Below are 17,329 nucleotides of genomic sequence, written 5' to 3'. Positions count from 1 at the left end.
ATTTGCTAATCCAATTGATGTTGTTCCAGTTTCCTCCATGCCATCAAAGGAAATCATCCCTTTTGATGAAGAATATGTGATCCCTAGCGGATCTGATGAAGAAAATCCTTCTGCTGCTTCGTCAGAGCAGATGGATGAAGAAATTGAAGTGGATAAAATCCCTTCAACCCCTACAGTTTCCTCGCCTATGCCTCAGTTTACTGCTGAAGAGGCTGGCGTTGAAGAAATGGAAGATGAAGATGTGGACATTGGTTGTACCACACCAGTGATGAATGATGACTTTTGGGAAAGTCAGCACCCCAACTCTCCACTCTTCACTCCATTGCAACAAATTCCTCAGTCCCCGGCAACAAAAGTTCAAATGGGATCTGATGAAGCTCATGAACAAGTTCCGGCCACTAGTGCTGAAGAAAATGAAAATGAAGAATTGAAGACCCAGACTGCCACTGAAGAGGAACCAGAAATTCCTCAGCCTGAAGAACCTGAGATTGCGATTCCTGAGGTTGTCATGCAACTGACTGACACTCCTCTGCCCAAGCCAAAGGATCCATTCTCAAGGAAGCAAAAATTCAAGGCTAATGATTTCTTCGGCGAGCACGTATTCTTCACTGACTACAACCCCTATGACTCTGCTCGCATTAGGAAGAGGCATTTCTGGACTGCCAGCCAGGCAAATTTTTATTCCTCAGTGCTGTTCAACAAAGACAAAGTCTTCGATCATGAGCACATTCCTCACGTGGATATGGAATCTCTGCCGTTCTTCGGGCCAGTCCTCAGTGTTCTTTACGACGCGGGACTGTTAAATTTCTGCACTGATATATGTGATTGGAATGAAGAGCTCATTCTTCAATTTTATGCAACTCTGCACATCACCGGAGACTCTGAAGATGTGAATTCACGGGTGCTGGACTGGATGTCTGAAAATACTCACTACAAGGCACTAGCTACTGAATTGCTTCGTGCTTTGCCTCTCAATCCTCCCCTTGAAGCTACTCGTTGCGTCTACAGTGAACCTGAGCTTACAGATCACTATATGCAAGTGCTGATGAAGCCTTTGAAGCCAGGTCAGGCCCCAAGAACAAAATTCCTTGTGAAGGAATTGTTATATGTGCCTCGGACTGTCCATCGCATTCTGACGAAGACATTGAGTCCTATCAAGGGCCACGACTCGAATGAAGAAGAAGTCGTTGGCATCATGAAGAATCTGCTTTTCAATATCATTCATGGCGTTCCTGTCAACTTCCATGATTTCTTCATGAGGACTCTGGCCAATGTCGCAATGTCACCGTTTGAGTTGAAGCCTTATGCTCCGTGGATTATGAGATTCATCAGAACAAGGTCTTCACTCAACTACAAAGCTGATACACTGAACCATTGCAGCTACTTGCCCCCGATTGAAGTCCTCAAACGGACATTTTCCTCAGCTGATGAAAAGGGCAAGGCTACGGCTGTCATTGATGAAGGCATTCGTCCATTGGATGGTCAATTTCGCAAGGCTGCATCCTACTCCACCAATGATGACTCTGCCACCCATGACTCTCCCGCCAACGCAACCAAGCCAAATCCTCAAGGCACTGCTCCCAGGGTGATGACTGACTGTGAGCTTCTCCTCAGTCTTCACCAGAAGGTTGATCGTAATCACAAATGGGTCAAGCGTCAGTTTGGTTCAATTCTTCACAACATGACTGCTACCCACAATGCAGTGAAGAAAAACCACTACTACCTTCATGAAACCCTCAACCGCACCTGAGTTGTTCTGTCGCACATTTATAGCGTAGAAGATCTGAAGAAAATGGGTCTCAAGGAAGATTTTGACTGGGCTGCACCTCCTTCGAAGAAGTACAAGAAGGTCAAGGTTCCTTCCTTGGTGGCCAGCTCCTATTCTTCATCACGTGACATTGATGAACATGAAGACTTGGACGACACTGCGGCAGGCCCTACTACAACAAACGACCCCAACAACGCTGTCGCTCCTTCATCAACTTGATATTCTTCAGGGGCGTTAGTCCTCATTTTCGAACCTTTTGGTCATTTGATGACAAAGGGGGAGAAATTTGAGTTAGTCTTCAATCGGGTCTATCTTATATGGGCGTTTCAAGCGGGTCTATCTTATATGGGCGTTTTTTTTCTAAGTTACAACTCTCGTTCTTCTGATGCCTTTGTTGGATCGAGTTGTAAACTTAAAACTCTATGGTGGCCTGATACTTTTGCTGTTTCTTCTGCATGCTTATTCCTCGTTAATGTTATTGCACGCATGCTGAATTACATCAGTCACCATATTTCATCATGCATTTCAAATTCTTCATATATTATGTCAAATGCGTGTATGAATTACAAGATATAGGGGGAGATCTCCATGATTCAACTCTTCAAGTGTGCATTGCTTCAAAAGCAAATTCCTCACTATGCACATCTTCAGGGGGAGTTCTTCTATATCTTGCAATCAAATTCCTCAATATCAGTATTTACACTTCATATGTTTATCCCCGTTGAAAACTTAACCTATATTGTCATCAATCACCAAAAAGGGGGAGATTGTAAGTGCATCTAGTGCCCCTTAGTGATTTTGGTGTATTGAAGACTTATAGGTTAAGGGACTAATGTGTTTATGAGTGTACACAGGTCTATAAGTCTATGAGGAGTTTGATATTTACAGAGAAAGTCGACCCCTAAAAATGAAGTTCTTCGACTAAAGACTTTGAATTTCTGAAGACTTTCTGAAGACTTTGAAAGTGAAGAAATTGGTGTGACCTTGAAGACTTGGTATTTATTTGAGGAACATGAAGCGTGAAGACTTTTGTTTTCGTAGTTTCATTTTCTCTTTCTTGAGTCATAGGAAACACCGTACTGTTAAAGGGAGTCGAGGAAATACTAAGGAAAAATTTCCATGTGATGCTCAACTCAAAATCCTACACCTACCAAACCCTTCGAGTGAAGCCATTGGAAATCTCATACAGTTCAGTCATATTCTTCAGTGACAGAGACGAAGTTCTTCTGGTCTCTGAGGAATTTGTTCTGACTGAGGAGTTTGTCGGAGTAAATGACCACGGGTAGCCTAACCGACTCCCCCTGGCTCTTCAAAAATTATCGGGCCGATCGAGCCTTCAAGCACCCAAAGCACAGGGCCGCCTTCCCCTGGCCGGCTATCTCACAGGCCGACTACTAGAAGGCGGCCCGACCCTGAAACCCTCCCAAAGAAAGCCACAAGAAGGCCGACTCCAAGAAGCCGGCCACAAGAAGACCGACTCCACGATGCCGGCCACAAGAGGGCCGGCTCCCGGCAAGCGGCCAAGATTGCACCCTCAAGGACTGCACCCACATAACGGTGACGAGACGGGGCGTGGCTACAGTAAAGCCTGCCACCCCCGAATCCCAGAGCATGCATGGCCACAGTGCGCCGTACGGGTCGGCCATCCCCCGTCTGGCGTGACACTGTTGCCATGTTGACCATGACGCCACCCACGACAGGTTGTCAGTACGGCCCGCGGGCGGCGGGCCCCTTCAGCCAGAGAGACACTCGAAGGTGGCCAAGCCCCCCCCCCTAGTCGGCCTGGGGTGTAGCCGGCTCCCAATAGCCGGCTACCCCACTCCCTCAAAGTATGTGCATCATTAAGGAGACAAGACGAGGTAAGACTACAATGAGTACTGTAGCCATGCTTACCTCGGCAAAGCCCTCGTCATCAAGGGCGAGACTACAGTAACCAGCCGCCGGCAAGACCCCCAGGCGGTGGGGCCGGCCTGTCGGCCAAGAGGCCGGCAGTCGGCGGGCCCCAGCGGCCGGCGGAGAAGCCGGCGGGTACATACACTGACGGCCTGGACCCGCATACAGCCGGATTACCATTGTACCCCTGGGGGGTAGGCCTATATAAACCCCCCAGGGCACCCATGCAAAGGGTTGATCTCTTAGAGTTTTAGACACCACATAGAGGGAAGAGGAGAGCTAGCCTTACCCTTCTTCTTCCTCTAGCCGAACAGCTCAAGGAGCCACTTGTAGCCACTTGTGTTGATCTAGTGATCATGCGGAGACCCCGCAGAGCAGGACTAGGGGTGTTATCTCCACGGAGAGCCCCGAACCTGGGTAAGATTCGCCGGCGTGCATGTCTTCGCCTTATCCCGTTTCCAGGCACCAGCAATGTCTTACTGGCTCCCACAATGATAAGCCACCCGTTGGCATATGTCACACCTACCACCCGACATTTGGCGCCCACCGTGGGGCCAGGTGCACCGTCGTCCGGAGACCTTTTCTGGACGGGAACCCATTTCCTTCCCAGCGAGCGTAGCCAGCCCGGCACGCCCGATGGCGCTTGCCCCGACGTGCTGCAAGGCGTCGACGACGCCTGCGCGGCGAGCTGCCTCGCCGATCTTCTTGGCGAGGCTCGCATCTACGACGAGCCTGCGTCCGACGCGGGCACAGACTGCCCCGAGAGCCGCCTCGTCAGCCTCCTCGACCAGCTTCACGTCTCCAGCGAGCCTCTGTGGATTTGGAGTCGGTCGGCTCCACCGACCCGATGCTTGTCGACTCCGACACGGCATCGCTTGACGCCTTCCCCACCAACGTGGTGATCATCGACGACCCTCTTCCTCGAGCCGACATTGGCGGCAGCACTGTCACTGATGGGCCGTGAAGATACGAAGACTGAAGACTTTCTCCCGTGTCCGGATGGGACTCTCCTTGGCGGGGAAGGCAAGCTTGGCGACCAAATATGAAGATTCATTTCTCTGTAACCGACCTTATGTAACCCTAGATCCCTCCGATGTCTATATAAACCGGAGGGCTAGGTCCGTAGAGGCCAATCATCATAATCATAGTCATACAGGCTAGACTTCTAGGGTTTTAGCCATTACGATCTCGTGGTAGATCAACTCTTGTAATACTCATATTCATCAAGATCAATCAAGCAGTAAGTAGGGTATTACCTCCATAGAGAGGGCCCGAACCTGGGTAAACATTGTGTCCCCTGTCTCCAGTTGCCATCGACCTTAGACGCACAGTTCGGGACCCCCTACCCGAGATCCGCCGGTTTTGACACCGACATCTACCTCCAACCTCGTGGTCATATCGCGTTGCACCCCACACTGTCCCCTTCCCCCTATCCCGGCCTCGCAGTTGTCGTCCCTCAATCCATCCCGACTCTGCCGCCTCCTCCCCTATGTGGCCACTTTTTTGGTAACAAATGGAAGTTTCAGGCACTTATATTTACCACCAAAAGGCACATTCAAAATCACAATTTAAAAGTTTTTTTTTATGAATTAAGGGGTTTTCTCCCAATTTCATTTGTCCATGAAATTGGTAATACGGTATCCTTGCTAGCACCCCACAATACCATCACACTCCAACAAAATCATTAACCTGCCTTCATTGTATCACATCATTATTTGTAAGAGCACAAACATCTAGCCCCTATCTATCCAGTCATCACAAGCTCCTCTACAAGCATCTTCGCAAAAATTGAACCACCTAGTTTCACTACAGTAGGGGCCCCACCCTTTTATTCTGCTAAACATTTAAAGGCAATTAACACTAACAATATATCACATGCACATCATAGTCGTGTCATGTTATAGAGGGTGATTGTGACTATGTTGTATTTTGTGTTGTTATCATCACTGTTCTTCATAGATGAGATGTTTGATATACACAAGGAACAATGAAAATATGTATAGAGCTATTCACTGCATTTTAATACCATGGACCTCTTTGATTGGCAGAACTGTAAAAACACGAGAATAAGAAAAACGTAGAATTGGAATGCCATGTCAAATTCTATAGGATTTGAGTTTGTTTGATTACGTCGCAGGTAAAACAAAAGATTTTTTTAACACAGTACAGACGCAAACACTCATACATACGCGCATACACTCACCCCTATGAACGCACACACACAGACCCTACCTCTATAAGCACCTTCGAGAGCCTGAGCCAGTATATCATCTTGAGATTTACGAAGTAACTGTAGGGACGGGAACATCTCCTCCCACTGAAAGCGTATCGCCGGAAATCCTGAAATAAGTTCGGGAATAATGCGAGCACCAGGACTTGAACCCTGGTAGGCTGGGATACCATTGTGCCTCTAACCATCCTACCACGGGTTGGTTCGCTAAAACAAAAGATATTTTCTAAGAGGTTGGAATGGATGCTTGATTTCCTACTATATGATTCATTGGAAAAAATTTCTATAGGGTTCAGTCATACGACTCGGACAATCACGGCATGAAAATTCCTATGAATTCATTTTCATAGAAAATCCTATAAAAATCCTTTGAATCAAGGAGGCTTGTAACTATATAACTAGAGACATGTCAGTAATACCCTTGCTATGTAGCCTCATTGCGGCCGTGAGAAGATGTTCTGCTAGCCTCACTCAACTTTATTTAGCCTCATTGCGGCCGTGAGAATATTCCTATGAATTCATTTCCATAGAAAATCCTATAAAAAATCCTTTGAATCAAAGAGGCCTGTAACAATCACGGCATAATTTTTTATGACTTATTTTCTTTTTTAGGAACCTCATTCAACTTTATTTAATCGTGACGTTTAAAAGGATCATTATAAGATCATGGGATTGCTGAGCCAAACATTTTTTCACGTACTCCTTCGTAAAGAAATATAAGAGCTCTTATATTTTTTTTTACAGAGGGATACCAATGTTCAGAAAATTCCAGCCCGCCGGAACTGAACTCTTCAGGCTTTGGCAACTCCTACGAAATTCGTCGCGTTGTTCTGCAGCCGCACGGTCCATACTATGCCCGACACGTCCTCCTCGGGCACGGTCAATAAACGAACTACTCCGAGTCGCCGGCCGGCCCCGCCTCCTCCCTCGAGGCACCCTCTGCCCCAGCGGAAGCCGAGCCGAGGCGACGGCCATGGCGAGCGCCGCGCCGCCGCCGCCGGACGCGGAGCCGCCCGAGTGCCCGGTGTGCCTCTCGCCCTTCGACGCCGCCTCCGTCGTGCCGCGCGTCCTCCCGTGCGGCCACTCCCTCTGCGGCTCCTGCATCTCCTCCCTCCCGCCGGCCTCCGCGTCGGCCGCGGCCTCGTCCCTCCGCTGCCCGCTCTGCTCCCAGTGCGTCCCCTTCTCCCGGGCCCTCGGCCCCTCCTCCCTCCCCAAAAACCTCGCCCTCCTCTCCCTCCTCCCCTCCCTCCCCAACCCTTCCCCGCCCCGCACCGCCGGCGCCGCATCCGCCTCCGCGGCGCGACCCCTCCCTCTCCCGCTCCATGCCGCCCACTCCCGCCTCCTCGCCCGCTTCCGACACGCCATCCTCCCCGAGTCCGCCTCCCCGCTACACTCCTCGCCGCCCGGCCACCCTCCCGCCGGCCTCGCGCTCGGGTCGATCGCCTGCGACCTCGGAGCCCCCTGGTTCTGCTCGCGGGGACACCCCGTAAGCCTCCTCCCGATCGATGCTCCCGTCAGCGGGGCGCCGTTGCAGGAGCCCGCGTTCTACCGGCCCAGCCACGCCGCGCGGGTCATCGCCGCGATCGACGCGCTGAGCAGCGCCGCGAGGGAGGAGATGCTCGATTTGGTGGCCGCCTCCACGCGATTGGCGCGGCGGGTGTGCGGGGTTTACGGCGCCTGGATGGGCCCCGAGGCGGCAACGCTGTGGCTGGTCTCTGAACGGCACACGCCGGGAGTCCCCCCCTTGTTGAATGAGAGGAGCGACGAACTGGAAACTGTGGCTCGGATTGGAGCTGTTGGAATGGAGGTGTGTGAAGCGCTCATGGGATTGCACGGCGAGGGGATGGTGCTGGGTTGCCTCCGGCTGGACTGCTTCCGCCTTGATCATTTTGGGCGCTGCCTGCTCGACTTGAATGAGGTTTTGGCCTTGTGCCGTGGAGTCCGGGCAGGGGTTTGCTTGTCCATGGACGGGGCTTTGGTTGCTCCCGAGATGACGGCAATTCTGAGGGACGCCACATGGATGAGGAGTCATGATTTCGATGGCTTGATAGGGCGTAATTCAGATGTTTGGTTGCTGGGTTGTATATTGGTGGCGCTTGTTACAGGAGACGAGCGGCTTGCGGCGGGGTGGAATACTGATGGATCATATGATGATTGGCAGAAGGAAGTGCTTGCGAGGCTTGACGCTGCATTGGTTGGTACGCAGTTAGAACCATTGGTTGCAACTACAGCGTTATGCTTAAGCTATGAACCAGAAAGCCGCCCAGAGATTGCTGATGTTTGGAAATGTATCAGAGGCTCACAGATGAAACCTGGTGCTGATGCTTTGGCTCCTGCTGATGATATTGTAGCTCAGAAAAGTTTTAGGTGCTTGCTCCTCGGGGAGTTGTCCTCAATGTGCTCCGCCCAAGCTGCTGAGTCAGATGATATAGTGCAGCCCTCTCAAGATTCTGATGACAAAAATTCAACTCCAGATGATGAAAGCAATTGTGGTTTCTCGAACGGTGAGTCTGTTTGCACAGCAGGAACAGATGAGCCACAGCGTAATGGAGTGTTTAAATCTTCAACTCTGCTTGCTCACCGTGACTGCGTCACAGGATTAGCCATTGGAGGTATAAACACAATATGGCCAGTGTACTGTGTACATAATACACTGTTCCATTATTCGAGGCATATCCTGTCATGCCATAATTTAGTACAATCATGCAAAACATTTTGATCTGGGCACTGATGCAACATGAAAAATTCTGGAAAGAAATGATAATTAGGTTTATGGAGTGTTATAGTACCCTTCAAAATTTCAACTCGAAACCCAAAATGTGTTAGAAGAAAACAGTGTATAATTTTTTGAATGAAACCTCCATTTTGGTCTGTTTCTGTTCTCTGTTATTGTGTCATTTGTCAGATTTATTTTTTCATTTTCATATCTTTGGACATAGATTATAACTTGAAATTATATAGCTTAGTGTTGAGAAATACATCTAACATTTTTTTTTGCTGAATTTTGTATGTTCATTTTATGCCGAAACCAAAATGAAATGCATAACTTGACCTTTCTATTACTCCCTCCGTCTACAAATATAAGACGTTCTACCTTTTTTTGTGAATCGGATGTATATAGACACATTTTAGTGTGTTTGTTCACTCATTTCAGTCTATGTAGTCCATACTGAAATATCCAAAACATCTTATATTTGAGGGAATATTTTGCAGTTCTGCTAGATATCTCACTTCATAGTCTGACGTCTTACTTACAAGTGTTTTACTATGTTTTTATCCGTTGTGCTATGTTATTTGGTTTCTGCCCATGGCCATCGCTCGCCTTACAATACTAGTGGATATCTTCCTAATGCCTTTGACCAGAATTATGACTCAAGTAATCCGTGTTGATGAATCTTTACTGTATTGCAGGGGGATTTTTGTTTAGTTCTTCCTATGACAAAACAATCAATGTATGGTCACTGCAGGTATGAAACTGTGGTGAGTTTCATTCTTGAAATAAACAACATGCTTTTCTCGGAATGAGAAATCACAGTGGCATACAGCAAACACATCCATTACCATAAAACGCATAACCTTTCTGTGGCCCATTTTTTCTGACTTGACTTGCTTCTACAGGACTTCTCTCATGTGCAGACTTTAAAGGGTCATGAGCACAAAATCACAGCAATTGTTGTTGTTGACAATGATAACCAGTCTCTTTGTGTAAGTGGAGACAGTGGCAGTGGAATTTTTGTCTGGCGTGTTGGTACCTCTCTCAAGCAAGAACCGTTGAATAAATGGTATGAAACTAATGATTGGATCTACCGGGGTGTTCACTGCTTGGCTGTGTCTGGAACTGGTTATCTTTATACTGGCAGTAGAGACAAATCTATTAAAGCTTGGTCTCTGGAGGTAAAGATGCTAAGCTGACTTGCTTTTTCAGTGCCATATTGAAACAGGGTGGTTAGTTGGGCTGTATTAAAAGTATAGACAATGTGACTAAGGTTTGTTCTGCATTTAGACTGCAAAATGGTTTCCTCTTCTATTGGATCATCTAGTCTTTGTCTGAATAATGAGCCTGTATCTTCTGGCATTCATAAAACTGTTGAATCTGCCAAACCATTTTGGCAATTTAAGAATGTTAGGAGTTAATTCACAATCTCTCTTTGGCAGGATTATTCACTTGGATGCACTATGATAGGCCACAAATCAACCGTGTCTTGCCTTGCAGTTGCTAGCGGTATTCTTTACAGTGGAAGTTGGGATGGTAGTATCCGATCATGGTGGCTTACTGATCACAGCCCGTTGTCTGTACTTGAAGATGATGCACCGGGAAGCATAGCCCCTGTGTTGTCAATTTCAACAGAAGCTAATTTTGTTGTTTCATCATATGAAAATGGCTGTTTGAAGGTTTCACTATATCTCAATTATGAATTGTGTTATAGATTAACTGCATATTGTGTTATAATGTTTGCTTACAGTCATTTGTAACACATGTTTTTTTTGAATAATAACATGCTAAATTATGGTTATTTTATAAATCAGATTTGGAAGGATGATGTCCTCGTTAAGTCAGAGAAACTTCAAAATGCTTCTATTTACGCTGTTAAATTGAACGGTAAATGGCTATATACCGGTGGAATGAATAAAGCCATAAATATTCAGGTGTGTATTTCTGACACATATTTGGTGCCCTTAGAGCTTTTCAGAAATGGCCTTGAAGCTTCTTCAGTGCTAACATATTATTTGTTGCCTTGCATTTTTCTTTTTGGTCAACTCTTCTATAGGAGTTACTAGAAGACAAGTCAGAGTTGGAAATCAGAGATGTCGCTTCCATCTCTTGTGATTCAATTGTAACTTCAATATTGTACTGGGATGAAAAGCTGATAGTTGGACTCTCTAACAGGGAAATTAAGGTATATATGATTCCCCTTTGTTATGCATTCATACATCATTTCCTTTGCATGTTATTCCCCTTTGTTATGCATTCATACAACATTTTCTTTGTTCTAGAGTAATTTAAAGGTGCACTAAGGAGAATGTGCTCCCTGGTGAAAAAAATGCTGATGTTCCACTTGTTATACTTTTTTTTTTTGAAAAATTTACGCATATAAGTTTTTGTGTCCTTTATGTGATTGTCAAATTTCATGGAAAAGGTATCAGTTTTGCATCTTGTGTAAGAAAAGGTTTAGTGTTAAAAAATTCCATTGTGAAATTTGGTTTTCGTCTAGAGTGCGAAAATGCTAGTTTTCCCCAAGTAAATTATGCAAGCATTTACATGTGTAATTGTTTTTGGAATTGTCTGACACGTATGGATTTATTGGTCATCTCGAGAGCACATGCTAGGAGCCATTTTACATGTGTGAACTTTAATGTTTGTTACATCACTTATTTTACATTGTTACTTTGTACATGCCAATCCACAACAGTTATTACTTGCACAATGCTAGCCACTAACTTTTCCTCTAGGGAAACAATAACTTCTCATGAACTTCCATGTCAAATAAAAAACCCAGAGTTCGGTTTCTAGAAATGAATGATCAGTGCATGTTTGATATTGCACTTCTATCTGTTTACAACTTCATGGTACATGAATGGAACGAGCATTCTGGTACACTTTTAAAGCTTATAAACAACTAAATGCTGCTGCTTTTCATATTTCATCAGGTTTACGACAAGGGTTCTTAGACCAAATCAGGAGTCGCTAACCATTTGTTACTCCATGGCCCTATATATATTGTGAATAGCTCACTCTACAGCGAGCGTGATGAAGAAATACACATGGAAACATAACATATCACCGATGAACTATGATACACCTGTACGGTAAAAGTTTGAAGGGAAATGCAAGCTAGATTAGGTATTTGTAACTTAAACAATTATCCACTATAGGCATAATTATCTGTTATAATCCACTATAGGCTATGGGTTGAATTTCAAGTGATTAGGTCTGAACTTGGATGCTATGTGGGTTGAAATTTGAAGTGATTACGTCCACATGCCCAATAAAGGCTTATCCTTACCTCAAGAAATAAAATAAATAAAGGTTTATCCCTGCCTAACATGTACAACCATCGTCATCATCCAAATGCGATATAAGAGCATCTCCAAAGCGACTCACCAAACCTCCTTTATATGTCTTGACCGGTTTAGACACTTTTAGGCCTCCAACGCGCAATGCTAGGTCTTGCAACTTCGCAAGCAACGCTTGCCTCAGGCGGTGAATAAGCCGGCCCAACAAGGTGTACTGAGTGGGTTTGAGAAGCTTTTGAGGACTGGTTTGTCGAACCTTCGTCCCGGTTTTGGGAAGGTTCTACGCGGGTTCTTTTTTCTTCATGATTTTCTCTATCGGTTTTCATCATTTCTATTTTGTTTTATTTTCATTTCATCTTTGCTTCCGTTCCTTTTTTGTGTTTTTTTTTCAAATGCATGTCGAAATAATTCAAATACACATTGCACATTTTTCGCGTAGAAATTGAAATTTTGTTAGATACACATTGAGCATTTTTAAGTACATTCTGAACATTTATCCAAATACATGTTGAACATTTGTAAAATGCACATAGAACTTTTTAAAATACACAGTGAACAGTTTTACACACATGATTGAACATTTTACAAAAATACCATGACCATTTTTCTTAAAACGAGTAAAGATTTATTAAGTGTTAAAACATTTTGTTAAAGTGTCACGAAACCAAAAATTCATATGTTATGAACTTTTTGAAAAAATATTGCGTGAATAACTTTGTAGGTTTCATAAACACGAAAATGCGCTTTGGTGGCCGAGCTACCTGAAGGCCGTTATCACATCCCTCAGTACTCGTGGTGATCAGCGCCGAGCGGGTATGCAGCTACCGTATTTTCACTTGTGGCCGTTGCACAGTGCCCGTATTTGCTGGCAAATAAACATGGACGGCTCGCGTACACGAGTCGGCACAGCAGTGCGGGCACACTTGCATCCCCGGCCACACATGTACTATTATGATAGAGACCCATGTGTACGACAGCGGCGTGAGCGCGACAAGGAAAGGGTTCACGCCGGTGAGGCCATGCATGCAGGTGCTAGTAGCTACGTGATGCTCTTGTACAGCTAGTGTGATGATATGAAGCACACAAACGGGTTCTGGTGCAAATCTCTGAACAACATAACACGGTGCTTCTTTTTGTTGTTGTGAATAACATAACACGGTGCTTGATAAGAACACAGTAAAATAAAATCAATGAGTTAGCTGATGCATGTAATGGATTTATATAAAAATATATAATAGGATAGCATCGAGTAGGGCAGTATTCCTTTTTTACACCTTTTTTTTTTGAAAAAATTCATCATAAAATACTAGAGTGCATCTTATTTGTGTTCATTCAGAAACACTCGGTGTATTAGGTGAGGCTGGTTTAAGATTGAAGGGTACTGGTAGTCATACGGATTGCAACCTTTGGTACAAAAGGAGAGAGAAAAAGATATCATTCCATATGCATGATTTATCTTGTGTTGCGAGTATCCAGTAATTGCGTTTTAGCTATGAGAGTTCCTTGGGGTTTTCACCTCTCGAAAACACACACTCGAAATGGCATGGCGTTGACATGAGAGGCAGTGATGGTATGACATCGAAGACCATAACAAGGATGCATCGTTCAATTGGTAAGGGAATTCTTACTACTAGGGGACGATTGTTTTTCAAATAAATCGCTAATGTAAAAGTCAAACAATTTGAAGGCACTTCTAAACCCATCAAACCAAATAAATTATCAAAATGTGATCCAAAAATAATGGAGAAAGCATGTACACGATGCATGCGTAAAAAAGGAGGTAAAATGTTATTCCGAGTGGTGACGAGAACAATTTGGATTATTCATAATTCGGCTAGTTTTTAAAAACCATCAAACGAAAAAATGATGTTCTGAAGAGGTTCATGAATCTTGTATCTCTTGATACTGAATATCCACATAGGACGAGCGAGATTCGTGGACATGAGCAACAACGGACTCCACAGCAGCTATTTTGCCCCCCCCCCCCACCCCCCCACCCCCCACACACTCACACAAAATATCACTGACGTGCACCGTAGGAACCAAAACTGCAACCCATCCTAGATTATCATCTCATCAGAATCAGATCCAATAACAAGGTGCAGATGAACTAGACGAAGAAATGGCAGCAAAATCAATGGGCTCATCCATGGCAAACCGTCACTCACTCAGCTACTATGAGAAGGTGATGAATGGTCTGACCATGCAAAAAAACTGAGCACTGCGTTTTTTTAGTGGAAGTAAAGCTATCTGCAGCACCCCATGGGCCCATAATACCAATATTAATATCCCACCAGCTCAACCTACCGCGAGTACATGTGGAAGTTTCAAAAACAGCCCACCATGCATTAACGCTGTGTAGCCGAGGCCCATGTACAATCGCAGCACCTCAGCCCATGGCACCATTGTATTGCAAATTAATAGCCAGCGTATATCCACGAGAAAGCAAATCAGCACACATCACAATGCTATACTAGATGGCACAGATTCCGGCCTCCAGGTGGCCCGGCCACCAAAACACCACACTCCCATAAACACCTTTTTAAAATGTCATGAAACATGTTTTTAAACACGTGAACATTTTCAAATGTCATTAACATTTTTTGAATTGTACAAATATATTTATGAATTACATGAACAAACTTTTACATTTTCATGAACATTTGAAAAATATATAATGGACAATATTTTAAATGTGAACACGTTTAAAATGCCACGAGCATTTTTCTGAAAATTGTGCAAACAAAATTGTAACATTGACGGACATTTTTTAAATGAGCGGCGAGCATTCTTAAATATTTAAGTAAAGTAATATTTAAAATATACTCCCTCCGTCCAAAATAAGTGACTCAAATTTGTATTAATTAGAATATTTCAAGATTTAAACAAAAACAAAAGGAAGAAAGGTCACCTCACTGCGTCACACATACGAGCAGCAACCAACTCTAGTTCGTGCACTAGGCGATGCCCATGCGAAAGCATGTAAGCCAGGCCTAGCAGCGCCGAGTCCGGACATTCGTCACATTTGTGTGCAACACCCCAGTCCCCCCAAAACCCCTTCCCAAACACCGGGGTTTTGCCATTGAAGGTGGCCGGTCCAACTATCACATTCATGATGCGGTCGTCCAACTTCGCCCCTCCACTGCTTTTAAACCGATCCTCCCCCTCACTCCATCCACTCCTCTCCCAGAACCCTAGCCATCTCCCGCCGCCCACCACACTGCTTTCGGTAACCGCCATGCTGCAATGGGAAGAAGTCGACGAGGTCGGAGAAGCTTCTCACGACCCGGATGATGTGGATGCAAGACGGGTACAAGTTTGACGCCTTGCCATGACGTCGAGTGGGGGAGGCAACGAGGTTGTTGGACGAGGAGGCGTCGTTGTCCCGGCGTCTCAGACCATGGAGGAGCACGAGGAGCAGCTGGCGATTGGGATTCATACATACCCCCTCGAGGCATGGCCCCAGCAGCCGTCGTCCTCGACGCAATGCCACCTCGACACCTAGTGGCGTCTGACCGCCGCCCTGTCGCAGCACCACCCTGACGCCTTGTGGTGTTTGGCTGGCTTCAAGAAGGAGCGACGACCGTCCCCATCGTAGCCGTGCTCCCGCCTGGAGTACCGACTCCTGAGCGATGTGTCGCACAACGTGTCCTCTTCATCGATGGGGCTTGAAATTCCCCACCACTGTGAAGCGACGCCAGGTGCGGTGCTTGGTGTCGTTTGCCAAGACGCTAGTAGCATCGTACTATGTCCTCGCCGACGAGGAGCTCGCGGCGGTGTGGGCAGCTCACCGAACCAAGACCACCAAGGAGATCCACACCCACTGTTAGTGCTGGATCAACTTAGGCCTATTTTTAGATTTGCGTCCTCGAGTCGAAGCGTGCTGCCCACAAGAAGGAAGAGAAGGCGCGGCTCAAGACGGAGGATGACACATGACGGTTTCAGAGCGAGCGCACCGTCGTGGCTTGCCTAGCTTTCCCAATCGTCGTGACAACGATGACGTCGGTGCCACTAGTTTGCATGTAATATATCGAACGTGCTTAAATTTCATCGAAACTTTGCGTTTGAAAACTTTGAAATGGGACAGGGATAGTGCTAGACTAGATGGCCGGCGAACATGTCAGGATATGGCCACGGGCATTTGGGAACACCCGTTTGTTTGGAGATTTCCCAACCCTTATTACGAGATATAGCGGTTAAGTTGCCCACGGAGCGTGCCTATATGGGTCAGCCTGTTTCGCTGCCTTTCCCTTTCTTTTTTCAATTCTATTATATTCTTTTCTGTTTTCTATTTTCTTGGTTTTCTGTTTTCTATTTTCTTGGTTTTCTTTTTTCCATTTTGCATTTTGCATTTTCGCTTGGCGTTGTGTTTCTTGTTTCTTTTTTAAATATATTTTTTAATTTTAATCTTATTTATTGTTTGCCTGTTATGTATTTCTTTCAATAAAGAAATATGTACATTTTCTCTAAACACATGCACATTTGAAAATACATAAAGAGTTTAAAAACTACGTGAATATATTCTAAAATAGGTGAAGTTTTTTATAATTACGCAAACAAATATAATCTTTTTTAAATATATGAAGATATTTTTTGAACTAAACATTAAATATTTGATCAGTTTTAATTACGATAATTTTTCCTGATTGTATGAACACTTTTAGAAGTATATGAACATTTTTCAAAATGGGCAAGAACTTTTCAAAATTACATGAAAAATATTTTAATCATGCAAACATTTAAAAAAATACAGAACACTTTTTAATTGTGCAAATATATTTTTAACATATATTTTTTCATCATTTATTTTAAAATTGATTATATAAAAATTAATTCAATGCATATTCTTTGAGTTATCAAGAAAAGAGTTGTACTATGTGTTATGGGCCGCACGTTTGCTGCGATTTAGCTGAGGCGTGCGCGGCGCGGTGCGATTGCACACCATGAACTTCATATAGCAGCATTTCGCGTCACCACTGATTATTTTTTGGTTACTAAAAAACCCAACAATTATTGAGTTTACAAAACACTTCTTTTTCTTCTTCCGCTTGATCTATAAAATGTCTAATTTAAAAGTTAAACCCAGATATGCTCTGCTCTGATTTATATAACTCCTGGCATCCACGGTGCAGGACACCTGTGAAGCTGACCCCTAATCCGCTTGGAACTAAATACAAGGACGGAATGTCCACTGGCACACTTCCGGGCTTCTATGCAACCAAATTGGTCAGTAAACTCACACAATGATTGATTATAAATTTATAATCCTGTAATGATAGATGATCTGACGTATTTTATTAGTCAGAGTAACAGCTGGTTCAAATTTTCCTTTCGGCCATACCAACCGGGTCGACATGGCATCGTCAAGAAGGTAGCCAGGTAGCCGCTTCCATTATAAAAGTAGGTAATACTTGCACTATCCC

The 17,329-nt window shown here is 44.8% G+C and overlaps 1 protein-coding gene across 3 annotated transcripts; it reads left to right on the top strand.

Annotated features, from left to right (window-relative positions):
• The first annotated feature begins 6,716 nt into the window (after nucleotides 1-6,716).
• On the top strand, nucleotides 6,717-12,825 carry LOC109752162 (uncharacterized). 3 transcript variants are annotated; one of them, XM_020311046.4, is made up of 7 exons: nucleotides 6,717-8,503; nucleotides 9,303-9,358; nucleotides 9,510-9,785; nucleotides 10,047-10,283; nucleotides 10,419-10,538; nucleotides 10,661-10,789; nucleotides 11,541-11,883. In XM_020311046.4, exons 1-7 carry the CDS (start codon nucleotides 6,865-6,867, stop codon nucleotides 11,559-11,561), a joined length of 2,478 nt encoding a protein of 825 aa, XP_020166635.1. In that variant the 5' UTR covers nucleotides 6,717-6,864; the 3' UTR covers nucleotides 11,562-11,883. The 3 variants fall into 3 exon arrangements, with proteins under 3 accessions (XP_020166635.1, XP_040243123.1, XP_040243125.1); XM_040387189.3 differs by lacking the exon at nucleotides 11,541-11,883 and adding an exon at nucleotides 12,628-12,825 and having other exon boundaries at nucleotides 6,722-8,503; XM_040387191.3 differs by having other exon boundaries at nucleotides 6,722-8,395.
• The last annotated feature ends 4,504 nt before the right edge of the window (nucleotides 12,826-17,329 follow it).

This window comes from Aegilops tauschii, chromosome 1 (assembly GCF_002575655.3).
Source record: "Aegilops tauschii subsp. strangulata cultivar AL8/78 chromosome 1, Aet v6.0, whole genome shotgun sequence".
NCBI lineage: Eukaryota > Viridiplantae > Streptophyta > Magnoliopsida > Poales > Poaceae > Aegilops > Aegilops tauschii.
The sequence above is the reverse complement of the archived record's forward strand: the minus strand, read 5'-3'. Positions and strand labels throughout refer to the sequence as shown.